Source organism: Amborella trichopoda, chromosome 8, assembly GCF_054954075.1.
Source record: "Amborella trichopoda isolate Santa Cruz 75 chromosome 8, AtrichopodaSantaCruz75HAP2 v2.0, whole genome shotgun sequence".
In the NCBI taxonomy this organism is placed as follows: domain Eukaryota; kingdom Viridiplantae; phylum Streptophyta; class Magnoliopsida; order Amborellales; family Amborellaceae; genus Amborella; species Amborella trichopoda.
In genome coordinates, this window is record NC_142343.1 from 43,515,807 (window position 1) to 43,539,475 (window position 23,669).

The 23,669-nt window shown below is 37.3% G+C and overlaps 1 protein-coding gene across 6 annotated transcripts in view; it reads left to right on the forward strand.

The window, feature by feature from the left end:
* The first annotated feature begins 133 nt into the window (after window positions 1-133).
* CTEXP (kinase family with ARM repeat domain-containing protein) overlaps window positions 134-23,669 on the forward strand; it is a 29,820-nt gene continuing 6,284 nt past the window's right edge. For 2 of the 6 annotated variants that reach the window (XM_088873959.1, XM_088873960.1), the window contains exons 1-16: window positions 134-362; window positions 5,459-5,557; window positions 6,311-6,462; window positions 7,421-7,493; window positions 10,706-10,828; window positions 12,629-12,737; window positions 13,795-13,874; window positions 14,064-14,142; window positions 16,176-16,315; window positions 16,436-16,544; window positions 16,658-16,776; window positions 16,926-17,015; window positions 18,423-18,476; window positions 18,706-18,780; window positions 19,090-19,165; window positions 19,554-19,653. In XM_088873959.1, coding sequence (XP_088730085.1) covers window positions 237-362; window positions 5,459-5,557; window positions 6,311-6,462; window positions 7,421-7,493; window positions 10,706-10,828; window positions 12,629-12,737; window positions 13,795-13,874; window positions 14,064-14,142; window positions 16,176-16,315; window positions 16,436-16,544; window positions 16,658-16,776; window positions 16,926-17,015; window positions 18,423-18,476; window positions 18,706-18,780; window positions 19,090-19,165; window positions 19,554-19,653 — 1,604 coding nt within the window. In that variant the 5' untranslated portion in view covers window positions 134-236. The remainder of the gene's footprint in view (window positions 363-5,458; window positions 5,558-6,310; window positions 6,463-7,420; window positions 7,494-10,705; window positions 10,829-12,628; window positions 12,738-13,794; window positions 13,875-14,063; window positions 14,143-16,175; window positions 16,316-16,435; window positions 16,545-16,657; window positions 16,777-16,925; window positions 17,016-18,422; window positions 18,477-18,705; window positions 18,781-19,089; window positions 19,166-19,553; window positions 19,654-23,669) is intronic. The other 4 variants (XM_006842449.4, XM_088873961.1, XM_088873962.1 and 1 more) reach the window with 3 other exon arrangements.

A 23,669-nucleotide genomic window follows, 5' to 3' on the forward strand; every position in this document is an offset into this window, starting at 1 on the left:
CGAATCTTTGATTATTTGAGTAGAAAAATTGGAAAAAAATCTCTCTCTCTCTCCGAGCAAAAGTGGGAACCTTCTTATTTATGTAGAAAAATTGGATCACTCTCTGAACAGAATGTTTTCTCTCTCAAATATGTAGCACTGCCTCTCTCTCTCTCCTGTGTACGTCTCTCTATCTCAGGCGTAACTGTTAATTCTTCGATTTGCCTCTCTAGATCAGAGCCTACAAGCCATAAAAAATGTTCAAATTCATTAAAACTGTAGTGGCTGGATCTGGAGCTGGTATCAAGGATCTTCCTTACAACATTGGGGAGCCTTATTCTTCAGCATGGGGCTCATGGATCCACTATCGAGGAACATCTAAGGTATGCAATCAAATTCATCTTTTGTTCCATTTTTTTTGCTCCATTGCTCTCTAATTTGTTCTATAAATAAATCGTGTATGAATAATTTTGTGAGAAGAGTTACTTAATTTCAAAATTTCATTAGCTGCTACTATTTGAGTATTATTTTTTGGTTCTGGGATCAGTGATTATACCCTTTTGAGTGATTTGTTTTTATAGGGTTTCAAAGACATTTGGGCTTTGAATAATTGGATCAAGAATTACTAGAATTGTGGACAATGTGATTGTTTTAACCAAGTCGATCAAACTCAGGCTCAAGTAGTAAAATTTTCATTTTAAAATTGCGAGTTTAAATGCTTGGGTTTGAGCTTTAGGTTCCCAAGGTTGAAACTTAAAAAAAGAAGAAGACAAATCCAAAAGTCGTTTTCGAATTTTAACTGTTCACTCGATATCATTTAATTTTGAAATATGTCCGTGATTGATTTTTATGTTTTTTTTTTTTTTTGAAGATGCTTGATAGTTTACAATCTTAGAGCTTACATTTGGAAATTTCAGTTTAGCAACTGACATGTCAAATTATATCCAAGTTGATAAAAGTATGAAAAAAATTTGAAGCACATAAGCCCTTTATAATCATGAATTATGTATGTTTAGCTTTTGATTGAAGGGCTTATAAGCTCAGTAATCATGAAATTTCATCACAAAATTTTGAGACGTTTCTAGTTGGAGGTTGGAGAAGTTTCAGCTCAGTAAATTGTAGTTGACAACATTAGTCTGTTAGGGAATTTCAGGATTGGGAAGAAATGGAGAAGAGAGGAACCTGAGTAATTAGTGTATTTTAAATCCATTTCCGGGACATGGAGGATATTTTTTCCCTTTTGGCTGGTTGACCAATTTTGTTAAGTTCAACTTGGATTTTTGCATGTAGATAATCTGGGGAAATATTTAGAAATTAGGGAATTTGGTGAATTATGAATCATGTGAGAAGATCACTTCATTGAATTTCAGGATGCGGAGCCACTAAAAGTGGTAACTAGTACAGAAGACAAATGGAAAACATAGGGAAGTGGTCCATTTGAGGCTAATGGAAGTATGCGGCTTGTATGGGAGTGGGTTTCTTTTGTTGAAGTTGAATTATGATTGGTCCATTAAAACATGCTCCTTACATACTTGGGAATCAGGGTCATGGCAACGGTAAGGTAACCTAATTGTTGGAGTTTGTTGGTTTCAGAAGGGTCATCACCATCATTATCATTGTCAGAGCTTTTACCTAACTAATTGGACTCGGTTGTACAAATCCTGGTTCGCCATTCTACTGTATTAAGGGCTATACCCTCAGTGAGTCCATAAGTCCCCATATCTTTTCTCGTTATTTTCAGCCATCCTTTTAGGCCTACTCCTTGTCTTTTTTGAGCTTTTTACTTAAACTAACTTGCACCTCTTAACAGGAACTATACTGGGTCTGTGCAACACGTGGCCAATCTACCTAAGTCTACTTTCTCGCATCTTATACCCTATTGGTGCCACATCTAAATTCTCCCGAATGTATTCATTCCGAATTCTATCCCTACTTGTCTTGCCACTTATCCATCTCAGCATCTTTATCTCAGCTATACTCATTCTATGGTTATGTTGTTATTGGCCGCCCAACATTCCGCCCCATAAAGCAAAGTTGGTCTCATAGCTGTCCTATAGAACGTGTCCCTCAACTTCATTGGTATATGGCAATCACATAAAACTCTAGTTGCCCATCTCCACTTCGCTTACCTAGCTCCAATTCTACGAAAGATATATTTTTCAATCTCTCCATTTTCCTAGATTATCGACCTAATATATCGAAAGTGCATTTTTTTGGTATTTCTCGACCTTCAATATTAACTATTTCCTTGTCTCTGCTCTTATAATTACTAAACTTGCATTCGATATACTCTGTACTAGTTCGGCTAATTTTAAAACCTTTAGATTCTAGAGCGTCCCTCCAATGTTCTGCCTTTGTGTTGACACCATTTCGGGTCTCATTGATCAAAACTATATCATTCGTGAACAATATGCACCATGGTACCTTATCTTGTATGTGCCTAAGTCATCTATAACTTAAATAAAGAGGTAAGGGCTTAATGCTGACTCTTGATGTAGACCTGTTATCACTGAAAACTCATTCGTCTCTCCACTAGTTGCTCGTGCACTAGTTAACGCGTCCTCGTACATATCTCTCACCAAGTCGATGTAGTATCTGGAGACTCATTTCTTTTCTAACACCCACCAAATCTAATCTTGAGGTACTCTATCGTAGTCTTTCTCTAAATAAATAAGGATCATGGAGGTCATTTTCCTTCACCCTAAACTTCTCAATCAGTTGACTAAGTAGGAAAATACCCTCAGTTGTTGACCTTCATGGCATAAAACCGAATTGGTTTTCTGATGTACTCATTTCATGCCTTAGTTGTTGCTGAATCACTCTCTCCCACAATTTCATAATGTTCCATAAGTTTGATCCCTCGATAGTTTGTACAATTCTGTATGTCTCATTTGTTCTTGTAAATAGGTACCACAATAACTTTTCTCCATTCATCTAGCATTTTTTATGTTATAGAACGGTAAAGGCAGGTAATTTTTAGGGATTGTGATTTTGGAAGGAGTGTTGTTCAAAGTTAAAGAGGTGGTTTCTAGTACTCTTTGGGACTTGGACATGAGCATTCCTGGTTTTTGGGCTATGGTTGACAAGTCAAGGATATGACACCCATGTTTGACACTTCAGAAACTAGGAAAATTTTGCATAACCAATTTTTGTTAAATTTCATGTTGAAACTACTTAATATCACTTGACAGCCCCTGTTCCCCTTCTTCTAAATGGTGCGTGGATGTGTCTAGTTTAAAAGACCAATTTTGGGTTGGGTGTTTGTGATGCTCGTAAAGATCAAATTTGGATGGGTACTTTTAACCTTGTTCGACTCTAATACGCATATATATGTCTTTGTAACATTAAACCCAGGTTGGGAAAGGAGGAGACTAGAAATTTGTTTAAGGATAATCGAAAGGGGGTGAGGTTTCTAGAGATGAGAAGAGAAAATAGGATACTGACATAATCGTGTAGGTGTGGCGTTAGTGTGGGCAAGGCTTGATCTAGGATTGATAATGCGGAAGGGATGAGGATTGCAACTTGCAAATCTTAGAAGGATCAAAACAGAGAGAAGCACCATGGAGGGCAAGGTTTGAACATCTGCTGAAGATAATTTTGGGGACTATGTCTTTGGTGAAAGATTGTTGTCTCTAGAGATTTTCAACTTTTGCGCCCATCTAGATAAATATGATAAGGGAGGAGCTGTTGAAGAGGATGATTAGAACTTCTTTTCAAGAAAAGCGAGGTTAGTAGAATTTTGGCATTTGGATTTTGGATACTGTCATGGGCGTCGCTGTCTGATATGGCAGCATAAATGATATGGGGGAGCCATTCACACTCTTCTTCAGATGATGATTATTATTATGTTTATTTGACGTTGGAGTTGGGGGGGAGGAAGGAGGGAAGAAAGATGACATTTAAAAGGCATACCATGTTTGAGTTGCTTGGAGCAACTAGGGGAAGACCGGACAAGAATTTGTTTTTGGGGTGCTGGAGGGGGAGGGGGTTTGGGGGGGGGTGTTGAAGCAAGAGGGAGGGAGGGAGGGAGACTTCCCCCTCGTCCCGTCCTTGGCTGTGGAATCTGTTTCACCCTTTTCCTCTTTGAGAACGAGGGAGGATATGGGATATGGTAACTTCTTTCTTCCTATTGAATATGTCATCTATCTAGGCAAGAAATCTTATTCATAGTATTGGCTATTCTTCAGGGGTATTGCCCATGTCCACTGTCCACCTGACCTCTTTAAATGCTTCACCTTCTACCTTCAGGAGTTCAAGAAGGAGTGGATGAAAACTTTTATGGTTTTGATTACACTGGATGGCACATGGCCAATTGCTAACTACTAAGATAATTAACTCTATGCTGAATGGGTATCGTTACAGACGTCAGTGTTAGACACGGTACTGAGGTATCAGATTCTTTGAGCTGTAAATAGTATGATTTAGCTCTATATATGTGTGTGTGTTTGTGTTCGTGTTCGTGTGTCTGTGCCTGCGTGCTTTTGTGTGTGTGTGTGCGCACAACAAGATGACAAGCATGATTGATTGAGAAGTCAAAATGCTACTTTGCAACATGTGTGTACTTCTGCATAAGAATTGCGAAATTCCAATGCACATGTAGTCATACTAGAACCAACAGGGATTCAAGAAATCAACGAAGTTAAAGTGAGGAGCTCACAAGTATGGCTGTGGTATAGGTAGGAGATCTTAGGATTTATGAACTCGATGTTTGAGATGCTTACCCATTCTCCATGTTTAGGATTTAAAAAAAGATAATATTAGAACACAAAGTTTTAAAATAGGATATTACACATGATTCTTTTGGGAGAAAAATCCTAATCCATGAGAAGAATCCAGAAGTGTCGGATCCCATATCTCCACATTTCTCAATGATCCTATTTTCATGATTCTTCAGAATGGAGAATCTAGCCATGTCCATGCTGTACCGGTGTCCAGCCATGTCACAATGGTATGGAGCCTGGAGTGAAGAATCCATGCAACATAGATGGGACTTTTGGCTCTCTTCTTGAGAGCTCCATTTCTTGCTCTAGCATGATATAATTGTTTGTTTCCTTCCACAGTTGTTAGCATTAATAAAAAGAACAATAATGGGATTATCCCTATTTTTACTTACAATAACTCTTTTGTGGATTGTATTCTGGAATCTGAATGATAGTCCACTACAAGCATTAAACTTTTACCATATTGCGAATCTGAATGATAGTCCACTACAAGCATTAAATTTTTACCCCAATATGGTAAATTGGATGTTTAAAGTTTTTATCACAGTCGGGTATCGTGGGTGCGTCTGTGCGTGCTATGCACACGTGTGTACTTGCAAATATTGTTGGAAAGATGTTTAAGTTTAGAGCTTTATGCTTCATAGATATCACTTGTTGCTCAAAGATGGAGATCAGATTGGGTGTGCATAAATTGTTGATTCCTCTCTTTGAGATGGTTGTGTTATTTCCCTTATATTTTTCTTGGTATCTTTCAACAGGAGGATGGGACCTCAGTGTCCATATTTGCTCTTTCGGGAACTAATGCTCAAGATGGCCACTTGGCAGCAGGTCGTAATGGTGTCAAACGGCTACGCACGGTGAGATATTTGAGCACTAGAAAATAAATAAATGCTGATGTTATATTCTGCATACATGTGGTTTCATTGTATACTCGGCTATTTGATTTACCGAACTTGCATTGTAGCTTCTTTTAATGTTTTTTGTTTGACACATATCTGAAGTTTGTTGTATATATGTATCCTGTCATTCTTTGAAGTGTACTTGAACTTTATAATTATATTAGGTAGATATTGGTCCTCCATGTTGTGGAGGCTCTCATGATGGTGGTGTCTAGGAATGCATTTATGAACTCTGCAGTCCTGTTTGTATGGGGATATTTGCTGGCACTTGAGGAGTTAGAGGCCCAAGTGTTTTGGTGTTTGTCACGATTAAACACTGAAGTGTTGCTGATTACTCATTAGAGATGTGATTTTTGGATGAAAATCCTTGTGGTTCAGAGGTTTGTACCGGTTGGGTCTCTTCTCATGCTGAAAAAATTAACAGTGTCTGGTTTAATCTGGATAAGAGTGGGTGTTGATGTTTATTTCGTTTGTCCTAGTATGCTCATACTCCCTGATCACTGATTTGTGATGAATTTGAGTAATTGTTGGACAAATTTTAGCCACTTTAGGTAGGGCTTTTGGCTTATTCAATATTTGAGCATCATCATCATCATCACGGCCATCATCTCATAAAACCTTTAGCTGATATTTTGGCTTAATTCTGAGATTCAGTTTTAGTGAACCGAAATTAAGGCTGGTAATATGAACCTTGCTCTATGCTTCTTGCAGGTTAGGCATCCAAATATCTTGTCATTTCTTTATAGTACAGAAGTTGAAGCTGGAGATGCATCTCATATTAAACCTACCATTTATATTGTAACTGAGCCTGTTATGCCACTTGCTGAAAAGATAAAGGAGCTAGGTTTGGAAGGTACACAGAGGTATATACATGTAGATCCCCTCTGAATATTTAATGATATTGGAGTGGTCTGCCCAGATTTTATTTTTTTTGGTCGTCTTTACTCTCTCCTTTTTGGACCTGGTCTGAATTAGGTGATTGTTTGTTGCTATACTTTTTCATGGTCATAATTAATGGAAAGCAAAATCCTTGCTTGGGCCAGTCTAGCTACCCTGTCCCATTTTTTGCATAATTCTAGCCTTGCTTTTCTTTAGGAGAATTAAAATGATCAAACCACCTCAAAAATCATTGAGGTGATTAAATCAACCAATTTATCAACAAAGTGGTCACTTTAAAAAGACCATTTGATTCACTTAACTCCTTAACTATTTTGTTAGATGATGCTTAAATGCCCCTATTCTAGGTCTGGAATCTTGAACAAGCAAGGGCATTTGTTAATTGGGCGCCACTTGGGTGCCTTGAGTTAAATGCCACGAATTCCCTTGCTTGTTCCTGGTTCCAAAACCTGAACATCTGTTTTCCATTAAAATCCCTTCTTCCTGGTTTGGAACGTGGACCAAGCAGGGGTGTATGTCATTTGGCCATTTAGCCCCCCCCTTTTTTTGTTAAAATTACTTGTTCTGGGTTTGGAATCTATAACAAGAGGGGCCATTATGGTTATTTGACATTAGGCTTTTCTAAAAGTGGTTGAGGAAGTATTCAAATGAAGTTATCTATAAGTGGCTACTTTGTTGATAAATTGGTTGATTTGACAACCTTATTGATTTTTTGAGTTGGTATGACCATTTTAATAATATTTTCCTTTTTCTTTATCATCATTTGCATGATGATTTAAATGAGATAGACGACATTTATTTTACAATTTTGTTTGTCTTTTACTTTTGTGAAATCACTCATTTCCAATTTTTAGCAAGTAGTCATTCATTACTTTTTTTAAATGCATATTAAGTTAACGCAGGGTGTATGTTGCTTGTTGACAGGGATGAATATTATGCATGGGGACTGCACCAAATAGCTAAAGCTGTCAGCTTCCTAAACAATGACTGCAAACTAGTATGAAGACGGACATATTCCTACACTGCTCCCTTTCTAGTTGATGGCTATTTTTATTAGACATGTTGCACGTCAAATGTCTTGCATACATTCAAATTGGAGTTCATCAAAGATACCCGCATGTTATCATACCTTCCAATGCAAATTTGAAATGAAAATAATAATTTTCGAAATTTAAGTAAGTTAATATGACTACAGTTTCTCAAACAAACCTTCACGTCTTTTATGACGGTCGGTTTTCTAGAATAAAGTTACAAAGAAGCTCAAAAGCATAAAACAAAGGTCAAGGGATATGACAGCAACATCTCAGAATTCCAACACTGAAATTGTGTCAACATGAGCTATTCTTGAAGAACCCCTTTATTGGCAAGGGTATCACTCAAAAATGTCATATTCTTAGTGTCTCAAATGTCAAAGACCCCATCCTCCATGGAATAGAGGACTCTTTAGGGACCAACTAACGGCATTGAGATAATCCTCTTCTACACCTAATCTAGTCATTAGTTGGAATGGGCAGACTCCTATAAGCAATGCACAAGCCTTCACTAATGTAGAACCACATGTCCCACTGAAATAACTTTTAAGCAGCCTTCTTCATCTCTAAGAATCCCACCCACACTTGCCGGTCTTGGATTACCCCATGAATATCAATGAAAATTTTAACTTCATGGTGCTCTCTATAGGATGACTGTAGTTGAGATGAGGATGTTGAAAACTTGAGATGGATGAGTGTTGCCACAAGAGAGGATAGAATTCAGAATAAATCCATACGAGGGAACTTAGGTGTGGCTTCAATAAGCGATAAAATGAGGGAAAATAGACTTAGGTGGGCTGACCATGTGCAGCGTTACCTAATACAACACCGGTTAAGAAGTGCGATCTGGTTCAAGTAGAAGGCTCTAAAGGGCAAAGGGAAGGCCTAAAAGGACATGGATAGAAGTAGTGAGAAGATATGATGACTTTTGGTCTTATTGAGGGTATGGCCCTTGATAGAGAAGAATGGAGGAATATGATTCATGTAACCTATCGCCAATAATTAAGATAAGGCTTGGATGATGATGATGATGATGATAAGTGCTCTCCACCCGAGCAATCCAAACTGTCTTGGGTTGAAGGGCGGGCATTTAGTAAAAGGCAAAATCTTACAATCCGCGACCAAGTTAATGACCTTAAAACCTCGAAATTCTGGTTGAAGCAAAACCTAATAGATCTCCATATCCCAAATCTTCTCCCTGAGCACTAAATCACATATCATTTAATCCCAAAAAAAAAAAGACTATTATGCTCTTTCCAAATTCACCAAATAATGGTCATGATACTCAATTGGGAGAACCAAGATTCATGTAGCCGACCCCAATTAATTGGAAAAAGGCTAAAATGATGATGATGCTCAACTGCTAGAGAGTCCCTAAGTGGGATCGCCATGGAGACAAACCTCAACATAATGTCCTCCATAGAAACTGGGGTCACCCATTGCAGGCCAAAGAGGTTAAGATAATACCTAGAGTGAATTAGAAGGTGATCCTCAGCTTGGCATAAAATACACATATTGGCAATTTGCACATGTCACCTGTGAAGGCGGTCAATCGTCAATATACTCCCATGGCATGCTAACCACCCAAAAGCTAAACCTGAGGTGGAGCCTTCAAACAACTAGATGAGATGAGTGGCCATCGTCACCTAGCAGTGAAGCATCCTCAGCTGTCCCAACTCCACACCTGCCTCTCTACTCCTTGCATTGGCAGATAAACATCTTTCAACTCAGACAGGAATCTTACTAAGTCTCCCATCTCATCATCTTGAAAATCCCTATGAAAAGTTGGGAACCATGTCACCCTATCCCCTTACCTCTGAGAAAAAACCAGTTACTCAGGTCAATTGACATTGGTAGTAATCAATCAACTTGTTGATTAGGAACAGTAGTAAGTTAAATCATCTTGCCAACTTAGTCTTAGTGAGGTACATTTGCTGACTTGCACTTGTAGTTCGATCGAGATATTCTTCAATCAAATGGGACATAACAAAGTAAAATCTTCCTGTGAAACCCAGGAACTTTGAGCTTCACAATTGGTCTAGTTGACTGCTACAAAAATTCAACAATGAAATCCCATTTTGGTACACCCTAAAACATTCGATGTGCTTTAGGTCACCTGCATGGGGTTACAATGAAACTCTCTATTTGGTGCAATCTTAGAAACTATGACGTGATAAGTCTCCTAACTGGATTGAAAGTTCATAAAAAATATTAGATGAGATTAATTGAAAAAAATAGAAACATTTCTAAACTTTGGACAGTGTGTCCAAAATTTTGAGTAACTGTCATGTCCTGCATGTCTCACATGCAAATGTTCAAGACAAGCCTGGTGATACTTCCTTTAGTGTTGATAGGTGCGTCTGAGATTTTGGCATGCAGACCAACCTAAGATATCCCTAATTAAACAACCCTATTCTTGCTATTCCCAGGTTTCCAAAAGGTTTTTCATCAGAAGTATTACCAAATTCATCTGTTAATTATGATTTTATCTTTCATTCGTCATTGGATATTGTCAGATGGTTAAATCATCTGTATTGGCAGAAATAACCTATCAGATGAGACATTGGAAAACCATTTGAACTAATCAAATTTTCTTGTATAGTGGTGATATAACATCGAAGCCGATAGGACTTGGCACCTTGCGAAGCCAAGAAGTAGTGTACAAGCTCGGTAAATTAAAAAAATGACAATATAAAAGTTATATTTCTTAATAAATCAGTATATAAACATGTTCCTATATAATTATGATGATTTTGATGATGATATATGAACTTTTTTTAATTATTTGCTCTATTTTTATATTCCCCTTTGTTGGAATTCTCTGAATTATTTCCAGTTATCAATAGTTTTTTTCCCATATTCCATCATATTTGTTCCCATCATTTTTAGAGTTTTAGTGCTCTTTATGGTTTACTTTGGTTTTACTATTTTTTTAGCAGTTTTTTTGGTTTTTTCTAAATGTATAGCCTTTTTAGGAATGTACACCACTTGCAGACTCGTCCCAGTAACTTGGCTCCAGCCAGGGCAGAGTCCTGTTTTGGAACATCTTTTGAAACCATTCTGATGTCATTCTACTCCAATCTGTTTGGCCTTGTAATGTAGGAAGAGTTCTTGATCTGTTATATGCATATAATGATGCTGCGTGGTATTCTCTAATACTCATTCACTGTTTCTGCAGGTGCATGGTAATGTGTGCTTAGCAAGTGTTGTAGTGACACAAACTTTAGACTGGAAGCTACATGCATTCGATGTCCTATCAGAGTTTGATGGCAATAATGAGGCACCTACAGGTGCTATGCTGGTAAGTCAAGCTTGTAGTTCTTGCTCTTTTAGTGCATTACATGTTTCAGTAGCATGTGTAGTAGACATATAACTCAGACCTCTTTTTTTTTGGGTTAGTATAACTCGGACCTCTTACGGCTGTGATACTGTAACCTCTGAGAGTATATTCTATGAAAAAATCCTACTTTTCTTTTCTTTACTTTTCTGTTTTATTAAATAGGAGCACAATCTTCTAATGCATGGATAGATAGAGCCAACTCACCTTCAAAGATCCATCATGGACATATGCTCCTTGGTACTTATTAGAATAAGCCAAGGTAGTTGGTAGAGATGGCTAATTAATAAATGATAACTAGGTCCAATGCATTGCCTATCTCTCCTAATCTTTTCATGTCCTGAAGCTTGTCAATTTCTTGAGGTGGTGCATCTTGTCATGCATGGCTTATCATAATTAATTTTTCGGTTATGAATAATCATCGCAGAATTATCTTTATGTTTATTATTAGAATTATCTTTATTTAGATTACATATTTTCTGCAATGTTCATTTGTATCAGTCCAATCCCATTGGTACACAATAATGTTTTGAATGTCACATTGCATCACAGTTCTGAAATAATATGCTGAGTCCATTTGGCAATTTTAAGATATTAATCAGTTAGTCCCATTCCAAATGATTATTTTGGTGCTATACATGGTTCAATATCAGTTAGGGAACAGCAGGAACTTGTTTGCTTTCTCGGAACAAAATGGAAGCAGTTTTAAGTTCGAACTGTGAAGGAAGTCGCTACCCTTCTTCAAGTCCTCCTCCATAAACCTCCTTTACAACATCTTGTGTTTGATATCTTCGTTGTTTCTAATACTTGCTTGTCTCCTTTCTAATTTTAGAGAACCAACATGCTAGGCATGCAAAATTGAAGCAAGATTTATGAGAAGACAGCTATGTTTCGGCAGTCAGCTCCATATGTGGGCAGACCAACCGAACTGTATGTCCCTCCAATTGTTTGCTTAAATTCCTTGCACCCCTTGTATATAAGTAATATAGCATAGGCTTAGCTACCATCTTGGAGGCTTGCTATGTTGCGGGAACATTTCAAAATAGGTGAAATACCTGTGTTTGGCACTGAGAAGATGTGGTTCGATGGGTCACAACTTATATGGTGGATCTGGCCCTTTGAGTGCCGAAGAGTCAGATAATCCTTTTTTTTTTCTCTAGGAAAGAAGCAATTGAATTTAAAAATGTTATACATATGTAAAAATTTTATAAATACAGTTTCATGGATGTGTGTGTGTGCATGCGTGTGGCGTGACCTCACGATGTACGGGCATAAAGAAAAAAAAAAAGAATTTCAAGTCCTATATATAAAGCAGTTTTTAACAAGTTATCTAGTTTGTCTATTTTCAAGATTTTCAAGTGCTTGTAGATTTGCTTGATTTGCTCCTTTTTTGAACTTTTAAATTTCATAATTAGTGTTGAACATGGATTTTCAAGCCATTATTTAACATCCAAACTGCAACTTCCGGCAAAATTTATAGGTTTCCTCTTACTTGTATAGCATAAGGTAGGCATCTCATTACAAACCTCACCCACCCACCCATCCACCTTTTCATATACATACTCTTTCAGAAACTCTTGGAAAAGTTAAGAACAAAGTCACGGGAACACAATAAAACTCAGGAAATGATATGAATGTTTTAAAACGTCAGTAAAAGAGGATTCTTTATGATTATGAATGATGTTATTGGCATGATATTCTTTTTTTGTTGCTATTCTTGGGAGCTAGCTGCCTCTTATTGGATGAAAGCAATTGTTTCCTCAGCAATTTGAGTGGCTCATCGGAGTACAATACAAACCAATGGAGTTGCTGAAGTCTGATTGGACTGCCATTAGGAAATCTCCACCATGGGCCATTGATTCTTGGGGTGTAGGTAAGTTTTCTGCTGGCTACTTTGGTTTTTTGTCACGGTTGTTTTCATATAAGTGCTTCTGTTACATGGTACAACCCCTATTATCCTATAATAGTAAAAAAATTGAGCTATTATTCTACTTTGTCGATGCTTCTCAAATCAAAGATATATGTCAAAATGGTGGTTCCAACATCATATGAAAGAAGCATATAGTATTTGCTACAACGTACTTATTTTTCTTTAGGCTGTTTGACTACAATGCATGTTTTGGGTGAGGTTTCCCTATGCATTACTCTTATGGTCATAGCTTATTCCTTAAAAAGTTTTTGGTAATAATAGCTTCAAGAACTTATTAAGGAATTACCTGGTTATGTGGCTACCGTTTTGAATTTTTAATCTTTATATCATAAATTACAATTAAGTTGTCTGAATAAAGTAGCAGCAAATCTCATTACAGTGGTGAAATATAAATTCTCAGTGATCTCCATATGAGTATGGGCTTTGGAGATTTTATTTTTGGATTCCATTATCCCTTTTTTCTTAATGATATAGCATACCATTATTTATCCTTTGAAAATTGATGTTTTGGATGCTAGTGCCTCTGTGCTAGTATTTTTTACCAATTCCTTTGTCGTTTAAGAGAATGTCTTGAGTGCATCTAATTTCTTGTCTAAATATCACTTGCTAATGAAGGAATTACAATGAGTGTTTTTTAATGTAAATCTGATACTATTCCAGATCATGTCTTTCCTGATATACCACCACCAATCTTTTTATCCAAACAGTTTCCTTAATGGCTTTCCTCCTGGAAACTATCACATTAATAATTCATTTTATTTGACATATTTTAAAGAGTGATTTGGTTGTGTTGTTATAATGAACTCTGGAGGTTAGTGGCATTACCAAGTAAATATAGCTTTATAAATGGATTATTTATTTCATGCAAGAATTTTCTGGGTATGGGTTGTTGATGACAACTTTAAAGAATGGTTTCATATCAAATAATCTATTTGATATTGCTTCTGGTTGTGTGATTAAACTTCTGTTGAAGTTTGGCATTAACTTGATTGCTTCTCAGGTTGTCTAATTTATGAGCTCTTTTCTGGTACCAAGTTGACAAAAACCGAAGAGCTACGTAACACTAGCCCCATACCTAAGGTGAATACCCACTTCATTCTATCATGGATCACTTCTCAACATTTACTGTTATAGAGGACATTAATTTTCAGTGGTGAAGTTCTATGCACGTGCTTACCTTCTAGAAGTTTTCCTGTACTTATGTCATCAAATATATTATCTCCTGAATATCTGATGGGAATCATATTAAATTACTCTTCTTGTTTCCAGTCTCTGCTTTCAGATTATCAGAGACTCTTGAGTTCCACACCTTCCCGCAGATTGAATACTTCAAAGCTCGATAATAGTGGTAAGCTCAGTTCAGTTCCTATGAATTCATCATTGTTTACTGTTCAGGCACAATAATCATTTGAAGTGGTTTAGGGATTCATGAGGAGCTTGTCCTAGAATTTGAACATTATCTTAATATCATTCGTTTTGAAACATTGGTTTCTTGACCGCTCACTCTTGTAATATATCTAATGATAAGTAGAATCATATAGAATGTTGTACAGAGATAGCCATGTAGGATACTTTACGGGCTTTCGCATATCATGATACGTAGTTACATACTGACCTGTTTGGAACTCTTTGATCTCAATTTGGGTTAAAATTGACATTATGATATTTAATCTTGTTTACTCAAAAATGGAGGATGAGCTGATGGAGGTGATTTGTCCGTTAAAATTTGCAGAAACCATCTTTTGAGTGGATTTCTCTGAAAATGAAAATTCCTAGGCATTGGCTCTCATTACTTCTGGAGTTTGAGAATGAAAAGTATACCTTTGAGGTGTTATCAGTAGTGGCCAAACTAGTGTCCCTAATGCTTTACTTTCATACCGGAGCCTCCTTGCTCCATGCTACCTGCATAACTCTCTTTTGGTAAACCATCAAGGGCTATCCTCTCATATTTTGTTGAACATATAAGGGCTATCCTCTCATTGGTGTCCAGGTCTATCATACTTCACTTGTTAACCAACTGAAGAGGTTTATATGAGAGTCATTGGTCCTATAGTACTTGAACATAATCTTTCATGTTACTCTGTCTTGGCATTTGCATGTGTTCTGAATGTTGAGGGAATATTGACATATTCTAACTTAATTTTATATTTCTAACTTAATTTTTTTATTGTTATATTATTGTAATGTCTTGAAATTGTGGATTGAGGGTTTTGTCCCACTACCAAGAGTCACATGGTGTAAACCCATACTTAGATATATCCTCTGGAATTCCTTACAATGCCTAGAAGCTCATCATATGTGGCCTGGGATTCGGCCTGGTCTTGAGCGAAGTTGGATATTCTTCAACAGTGTTTAAAAATTCAGCCGACTGGCCGCATAGGCAGCCAAAGGCCTTTCCCGCCCACATAAGGGCCTAGGCAGGGTGCCTAGGCGTTTTGTGTCTAGGTGCCATCTCAGTGACTGCCTCCAGGCGGGGTGCCTGGTAGTCCAGTGCCCTTCGGTGAGAGGGCAGAAATATGCCCTCTGCTGAGGGCAAAAAATGTCATCCTCCCCATCCCCCCCCCCTCCCCCTTCAAAGAGGGGAGAAATGGTTTAGGGGGGCATTGTAACCCCCTAAAACTTACTTTGCTTGCATCATGATCATCAAATGGTGGCTTGGGTGGTGGTGGTGGTGGACAACGAGGCATTGTTGGTAGTGATGATGAAACTCAATTACCAATCAGAGTTCATCATGGTCACATGTGATGTAATGTTGGGAGTATGGAGTTGGACCTATTTTTTTCTTTTTCTTTGTTTCACTTGGCTATGATGAACTGATATTATGGAATGTTGATTTGGGAGATGGGTATTTGGCCTATTGGGCATCTTTTTATTTTATTTGACTTTGAGACTCTAAGTAATTCAATGGCTAGTTCATATTTGATATATGTATGAAATATGCTGTATTGCGGACTAGGATAATGTGTTTGACTAGTATTTCTAAAAACACTATAGTTTCTAAGATCATTTTTGAGGAAGTCGCACCCCTCTAAACAGCTTCCCCCGGTCTTAGACCCCTAAGTTTCCTACATGAGTTGCCTAGTAAACAAGGTGCCTGCCTAGGTGGCCGAATCTGTATTTTTTCAATATCGTTTTTCAGAACATTTGCTGCTTGTATGGAGCTTGGATGAGACTTTCTAGTACTCATATACATCATTAAGTCTTCAATATTCTTCAGAAAATATAGGAGATTTAAAGTTCTTTGCTCCCGGAGAAGTACATTATGTGGAATTGATTTGTCTACAATTACCATTTTTTTCTTAGAGTAACGTTTTGGTTGTTTTACCAATGGATATAGTAGAGCCTTACTTGCAGCTTACTGATTCCTTGGGTTTTTGGCAGAGTATTTCCAGAATAAGTTGGTGGAAACTATCCAGTTCATGGAGGTTCTGAATTTAAAAGATAGTGTTGAAAAGGACTCCTTTTTCCGAAAGCTACCAAACTTGGCAGAACAACTTCCCCGTGAGATTGTTCTGAAGAAGGTGCAATGCTTGCAAAACTTGATTCAGAGGCCTGAATTTATCTCTATTGTTGTCATTTTTGCTTGCCAAGTGTTATTTAGTGATCCTTTGTTCTAATATTCTCATTTTTGGACATTGTAGTTACTCCCATTACTAGCATCTGCACTTGAATTTGGATCTGCTGCTGCTCCTGCTTTGACGGCTTTGTTGAAAATGGGTTCTTGGCTTTCCACTGAAGAATTTAATGTCAAGTTTTTTTTCTCACTTTCTAATTTCTTCATGGATTATCCCGATACAGATCTATCATAGTATGTTTCTTTTTATGGACAACCTTTGCTGATGCAATTTTGCTTTGACGCATATAGGTTTTGCCAACTATTGTGAAACTGTTTGCTTCCAATGACCGCGCTATCAGAGTTGGTCTTCTGCAGCACATAGATCAGTTTGGACCATCATTATCAGCTCAAATTATTGATGAGCAAGTATGTTACTATGATATGAAATGTTGTCTATCTGATATCTTAAATATTTATCAAACTTTACTTGTTGAGAAACAATTTTCTTATACTTTGAACTATTAAGTTCATCAATTCATTAGGGCGTTTATGCATGGGTGCTGCTTTTTCATCAGGTCTTTCCGCATGTGGCAACTGGTTTCTCGGACACATCTGCTCTTCTTCGGGAATTGACACTTAAGTCAATACTTGTTCTAGCTCCAAAGGTGAGTTTGAAAAGCATCATATCCAAAGCCATATTCCAATACAAATTTTTGATCCTTGTACAATATGGGGGTAAATCTATATTCTTAGTTGCTGCTCTTTTGTGAAATTTCAGTTCTTATATTGCTTGAATTTATTTTCATGCTTTGAGCTGTGAACTGTTGATAATATGTATGTTTTCCAGGAACCTTCATAAATTAAGTAACATGGAAACTTTGATTGGTATATGTAAAATGTCAAATTGTAGCTTTTGGTGCTCTAAAGGAATCACCAAACTCTTGGAAAAAATTTGTAAGATTTAATTTTCAACCATATCATTTTCTGAACATTTGTTATGTTTTTTGTTTTTTTTGAAAATTAACATCTGTTATGTTTGAATGACCAATAAAAACAAAATTGTTATGTTTAGTTGCTAAATTGTTATTTCACCATGAAGTGCCTCATGTAATGTCTCATACTTGCCTGACACTATGTTTTCATGTTTGCCTTAAATCTTCCTTTATTTTATTTTTATTCATGCTTTTTCATTTTCAGAGAAAAACTTGAAATGTTTCCTGAACTGGCCAAATATTGAGTCTCTTCTATTCTCCCACCAAACCATAATAGGCTCAGATATGAACCTTGCCACATTGTTTGAGAATTATGAGAACGCTATGAAATGTTCTAGGCCTTTAACCTATATATGCATAATTAATTTCTATGATGCTAGCTATGCTTGTTGGGGACGGAAAGTTATTCTAGGAAACTAGTCTTTTAAGCAGTATGATTAATTGTAGTGTTTAGAATCGGTTACACGGGCTTGGGCTCTCATGAGTTGCTCCAATAGTCTCACCCGGCATTCTGGGTCCGGATGAATAACCCTACTTCTTGGAGTGAGTCTGACCCAAGTTACTGAGTTTTATTGTATTTTTATGGAGACTCAGCTGAGTCGGATCTCCAACCCGGCCAAGTCGGCCTCGGACTCAGGCTTTAGTCCCTGCCGAGCCCAAACCGGTCCAGGCTTTTAATCACTGATTAATAGAAATTATATAAACCTTAAAAATTACTCGTTAATGGAGGACCTAATTTCAGATAAATTGCTCTATGCTTCTCCTTATCATCTAATTTGACAGGGTAATGGTATTATTTGGGTTGCTGCTGAAAATTTGCGATTTAGAAGCTCTTCTTGCAGCCTATTTACGTTATTTTGTGAGAGTGCTAATGAGTGCCTAATTTAACAATTTTCCTTGTCCATGGCATTTAATTTCTTGCTTATGGAAATATGTTAACAAAACAATCTGGCTTGTGAAGATTCTTGTCTCACTTTGATGATAGTTTATAGCTTGAATGTTTGCCATGTCAGGAGTTATATTATGTGAATACATAGATTCATATGCCTTATATTGATGTATATTCAAATTGCTTTGCAGTTATCCCAACGCAGCATATCCGGTTCCTTGCTGAAATACCTGTCAAAGTTACAGGTAAATTATTTTAAGATGTAAGAGTAGATATTTTCTTATTTTGTTTTATGAATTTAATTCTCAATGAATTTGCGGTTTGTTCTGTTCAAGTAAGCCTGTTATGCCCAATAACTGACATTTGACGAGAAGCAATCCTGTTTGATAAATTTATTTCTCAAACTTCAGGCACTCTCTCTCCAAATTGTAAGATTTAGAGCAAACATAACCTGAATTTCGTTCCTGTTTGCAGGTGGATGAAGAACCAGCAATTAGAACGAATACTACTATTCTCCTGGGGAATATAGCTGGCTATCTAAATGAAGGGGTTAGTTTCTTTGAGACTCATGGGTTAGATATTTCACTTGATCAAGCTATCTTACATAGATCAACAGCCTAGTTAGTTGATAGTTTTTTTGGGGTAAGTTAGTTATTTGATAGTTGCTGCATGTGCTCTGATTTACATCTCTGGATAGTTTCCTTCTAGGTCGAGGTATATGTTATGTTTCAATTCTGTTACTGCATTCTGCACCACAAGTACATACTGAATAGAAGTTCATGATGCAACCAATGGAATTGAAGTACGTTTTCTTTAGATTATCTGCCAATATCTGATAGTATTTGTTTTGTGATGCAGACAAGAAAACGTGTTTTAATAAATGCATTTACTGTGCGGGCATTGCGTGATAGTTTTCCTCCAGCTCGAGCTGCAGGTAGATAATGACCTCCCTGTATATACACTAGTAGGCACACATTCATACAGCTGCATAGGCAGCATGAACCTTGAATGAATTGGAAACCGTTCCCTCCATGTTCTTGTTCAAATTCCCTCAGAGGTCTCAATTTGTGCATCTAATATCTGTAACAATATCCGATTTGTTTAGATATAGAGATAGATAGCATTTTACTTCTTTTTGGGGCACCTATATTAGATGTTGTGAGTTTGCCTTAATACGTCTATTTTTATGCATTTATTTTGATAATTCACTTTTCTGGATGTTTGTTATGCCAATGTTTATTGTCTTGAATAAGATTTATTTTTGTTTTGTGCCATGATTTTCTGTTGGGATATCTAATACAGTATAAGTTCAATTTTGACAGGTGTTATGGCTTTGAATGCCACCAGTGCATATTATGATGTAACGGAGATTGCAACTCGCATTCTACCAAATGTTGTTGTCCTTACAATTGACCCTGACAGGTGACTTCGGATTTTAAATTCTCTCATCTCGTAAAGGAACTTGCATATGGCATTGCTTAAATGATTTAAAACAGAATTTAATCAGCCTTTACTAGGAGTTCTATGGAGAGTACTGCATCTTATGTACAGATGAAGATCATACATGAACAATATGGTTATTTCTAATCTCAATTGTTGTTGACTTTATCTACTGTTGTATATTTGATTATACATTTATCTAACCCTGTGCAATCTATTTAGGGTGATCTGAACTTGCGCTTAATTAATTATTAGGGATTTTGGTCATTAATAACAGGGCATTAAAGACCCTATTGCTGCTTAAATTCTGAAGTCTTTTGTCCTCTCTTAGAGCCAAATTTACTGATCTGAGAAGATTGTTTTTTCCCCAAATACATGATCAATCAAGGATTGTAGAACCTGCTGAAAGATAAGACTAAATGATGCAATAACCTTTAGTTATTTACACTGAAATGTAGTGATTCGGCATCAGAGATACATAGTTCTTAGTCTTGTCCTGTAAAATTGTAAAACCCATCCAACTGTTAGTCTAGATAGATGATTAATGTGGCGTGACTTCAGGCTGGCCATGATCCACGTAGTTGGTTAGGAGCAATGTAAGTCGATGTAATTAACTGCAAAATGATATATTATATAAATGAATTCTTTCACGTGCTGGGCATGTGTGTGAGTGGCATCTATATTTAGATCGCAGATCTTTGGAGATCCAATTGACAAGCCTCTTCTATCTCCACGAGCAACAAATGAGGTGATCTTGATGTTTGCTATGGTGGCATGGATGGGTAAAATTCAAAAGAAGAGAAAATTGTTTCCTGAAGGCATTTAGTAGTTTGTCCATGAGGTAATTTGGCCAAGGATCACAGAAGAGTCCTGGAGTCTCCTTCCTGGAATTAGCAGTTCCCACCCAAGGGATTCCTTGGGAATTTGTCAACCCAGAATGGTTTTGTTAATTTTCCAAATCTAGCCGCCCTAAGGTATTTTGATCGTAAAGCCTACGCCTTATATAAGCTTTTTCCTTTGATACATTGATATGGAAATTTTGTCGTAGCCCTACAAGTGTCACAACACTATGCGAGAAAGGGATTGCTTAGAGAAGAAAATTTGCTAGAAGGGGATTGAACATGTAATTTTGGCCAAATCAGAGTAAGGTTCCATAATTTATTTATTTATTTTTATACAATATATAGCACCTATTGCCTTTTCAACCCCTTAATCAAGCTTCCTAGGGGTAATAGTTAGTGTTGAACATCCATATTCAAAAACCGGTTAGCTTTGGACATGTGTAAGGGGAGTCCAACACGAAGGAGGAATTCCAGTTCAACTTAGGAAGGGAAAGTTAGTGAGTTGGGGTCTAATTGGCAAGTTTAGAGGACTCTTTACTGGTAGGGGCTTTTAGAGGAGCCTAATCAAGTCAATCTAGCCCTAAATGGGTTTCTTTAGTGTCTGGTGACGTGTTTATGGAGTCAATCTAGCCCCTAAATGGGTTTTTTTTGAGTCTGGTGAAATGTTTCTGGAGTACAACATCCAGATTATCCTATATCAGGTAGAAAAGGTTGGAAAAACTTGGGGTTTCTGTGGCATGGTTTCTAGTAATTTTTGGTGTTTGGCCTACAGCTTTCAGGATTGATCCATGCTATATTAGGCATTTTGAGACTAGAATTCCAAACTTGAGGGCTACTGCTCTACTAATTTTTAAGCTTGAATTGTTGCTTTGTGTGGATTGCTCTTTCCTTCTAAGGTTTGTCCACAACCTTGTTATTAGTGATTTTTTGGATAGTTCTATTTATGATTTTGTTAGTGAATATGGGAGGATTTGCATGAGATAATCAAAACTATATTTAATATATAATATAGAGCAATGTTATTGGATTTGGTTCGAAGGGCTCTTCGATTTGGTTGGGAAAGAGAAGTTCTTTGGCTGATTCAGGAAGGTCTTCTGCTGTATTTGAAAAATAAAAAAAATTTAAAAAATGCATTAGTAGGTATTTTTTGAAAAATATTAACATATAAACTATGTTTTCTAAATTTTGACTCATGTAGGTACTTATATGAAACTTTTAATATTGTGTTGGTACTTTACCAAACTTTATCACGGGCATTCTTGAAGTTAGTTTCCTTATATTGAAATTTACCAAGGAATGATTTGCTTTGCTTCGATTTGCCTATAAAACCTGAAGGCTTCCACTACAGAGGCCGAAGCAAAGCAAATGTGATTACAGTGATATGAAACATATATCTTTTGTTAGTTTGTAATAAGATTGGCGTTGGGAGCGGGAGTGGGGGATGGTCATTTGCCAGAAGCTTCCTAGTTAGCAAGCGGTGTGGGGTGGTGCAAAACCGGCATTCTGAAAAGGAGAAATCCGGGACCGATTCAGCTACAACAATCCGTTGATCAAAGTCGGTTGATTAACAAGAAGGAAAATTCCTTGATCTCCATCAAGAAAGGGAAAGGAACAAGGGTCTTTCCAGCCCTAATCACTCCACTAGTCCAAGTGGGGCTGCAGATCTAGACAAAGTAGGGGCCTCCTCTACTACACTAATGTAGGAGGAAATTTTCAGTTTCATTAATCAAAACATCAACATCTACTTCTATAACAGCAATGTACAATATATATAACCCCACTTGCTGGCCCTAGACCATAGTTACTGGGAGCTAGAGTGAGAACGGCTCTGTGGTCGGGAACGGGAGCGTCGGATTGATGGCTGCCTAAAGCTCCAACTCTCGGGGAACAAGTTCCGGTGAGGGTAAAAGTAGTGGAATGAGATCCCCATATGAAGGCGGAGCACGTTCCCAACACAATGGGATTTAGATCCTTAATAAATGGGGACGTGGTCCATATACAATGGAATCGTGTTCCCATATGCAATATAATCACACTCCCATCTGGAATAGGAACGAGATCCCATTTGAAGTTGAATCATGTTCCTATTTTGAAAGGATCGAACTCTATTCAAGGACGAATCGTGCTCCTTGCGTGATTGGTCTGCGCTCCCATCATAGAATTCCACTTGTATCAAGAACCAACCCCATTACACATGGATTCATGTTCCCACTAAGCACTGCAGCCCGTTCCCACATAAACGGGATCTCGTTTTTTATAAGGATGGCATTTCGTGTACATAGGGATCATGCTCCCAAATTTCCGGGTTCAAGGACCTTATTTATTCGAGAACGGGATCTACAATCTTCACGAACGTGCACCGTGTTATGTGGGGATCGAGATCCTTTTGTTCATCGGAGCGAGATCCCGAAATAAAAAAATCGTGTTCCGAGCAAGATCCCTGTTATGGAACACTGGAGCTGGATTTCAGAGCCGGAGCGCCACCCTGCTGGGGTGCTCTCGGTAACTATGCCCTAGACAATGATCAAAATACCCCTTACTAAATGTGACAATGACTAAACTACCCCAATGCCTATTCCCCATTACATTAAAACCACCTTGCATGCAACATGCAATCAAATTCCCATGCATAGGAATTCTATCGTATTGACTTTGACTTATGAGAACTCAAAACAACATTACCCTAATTTGACCCGTTGACTACATGGAGACTCTAAAACACTCTAGTCTACCCTTGACTCTAAACTAAAACCCAAAATAACCCCTTGATGACAAATTACGAAATGACACTCAACAAATAAAACAATCTCAACACATCCAACTTGCAATACTGCACTTCTAGACACGCCCCTACTTCAAATTAAAAAGTATGAACTTCAGTCCACCTAGCCCCTTGATGCGATTTGTATCAGAGAGTACCCATGCAATCATATTTTAAAAAATTGAATATTTTCTGAAAAGGTAAACTTAAAAAAATATAATTAAAAGATTTTAATGCTTGGGCTCTTTTTAAAATTTGACCTAAAATGAAAAGTTCCTCTTTTTCTAAAACCAGAATTTACCTTCAAATGCATTTTATAAGTCCCGCAATTGAGCCTGCAAAGGAGATAGGGACCTCTTCTTGAACATCACTAGTAGAGATACTTCCCAAGGACA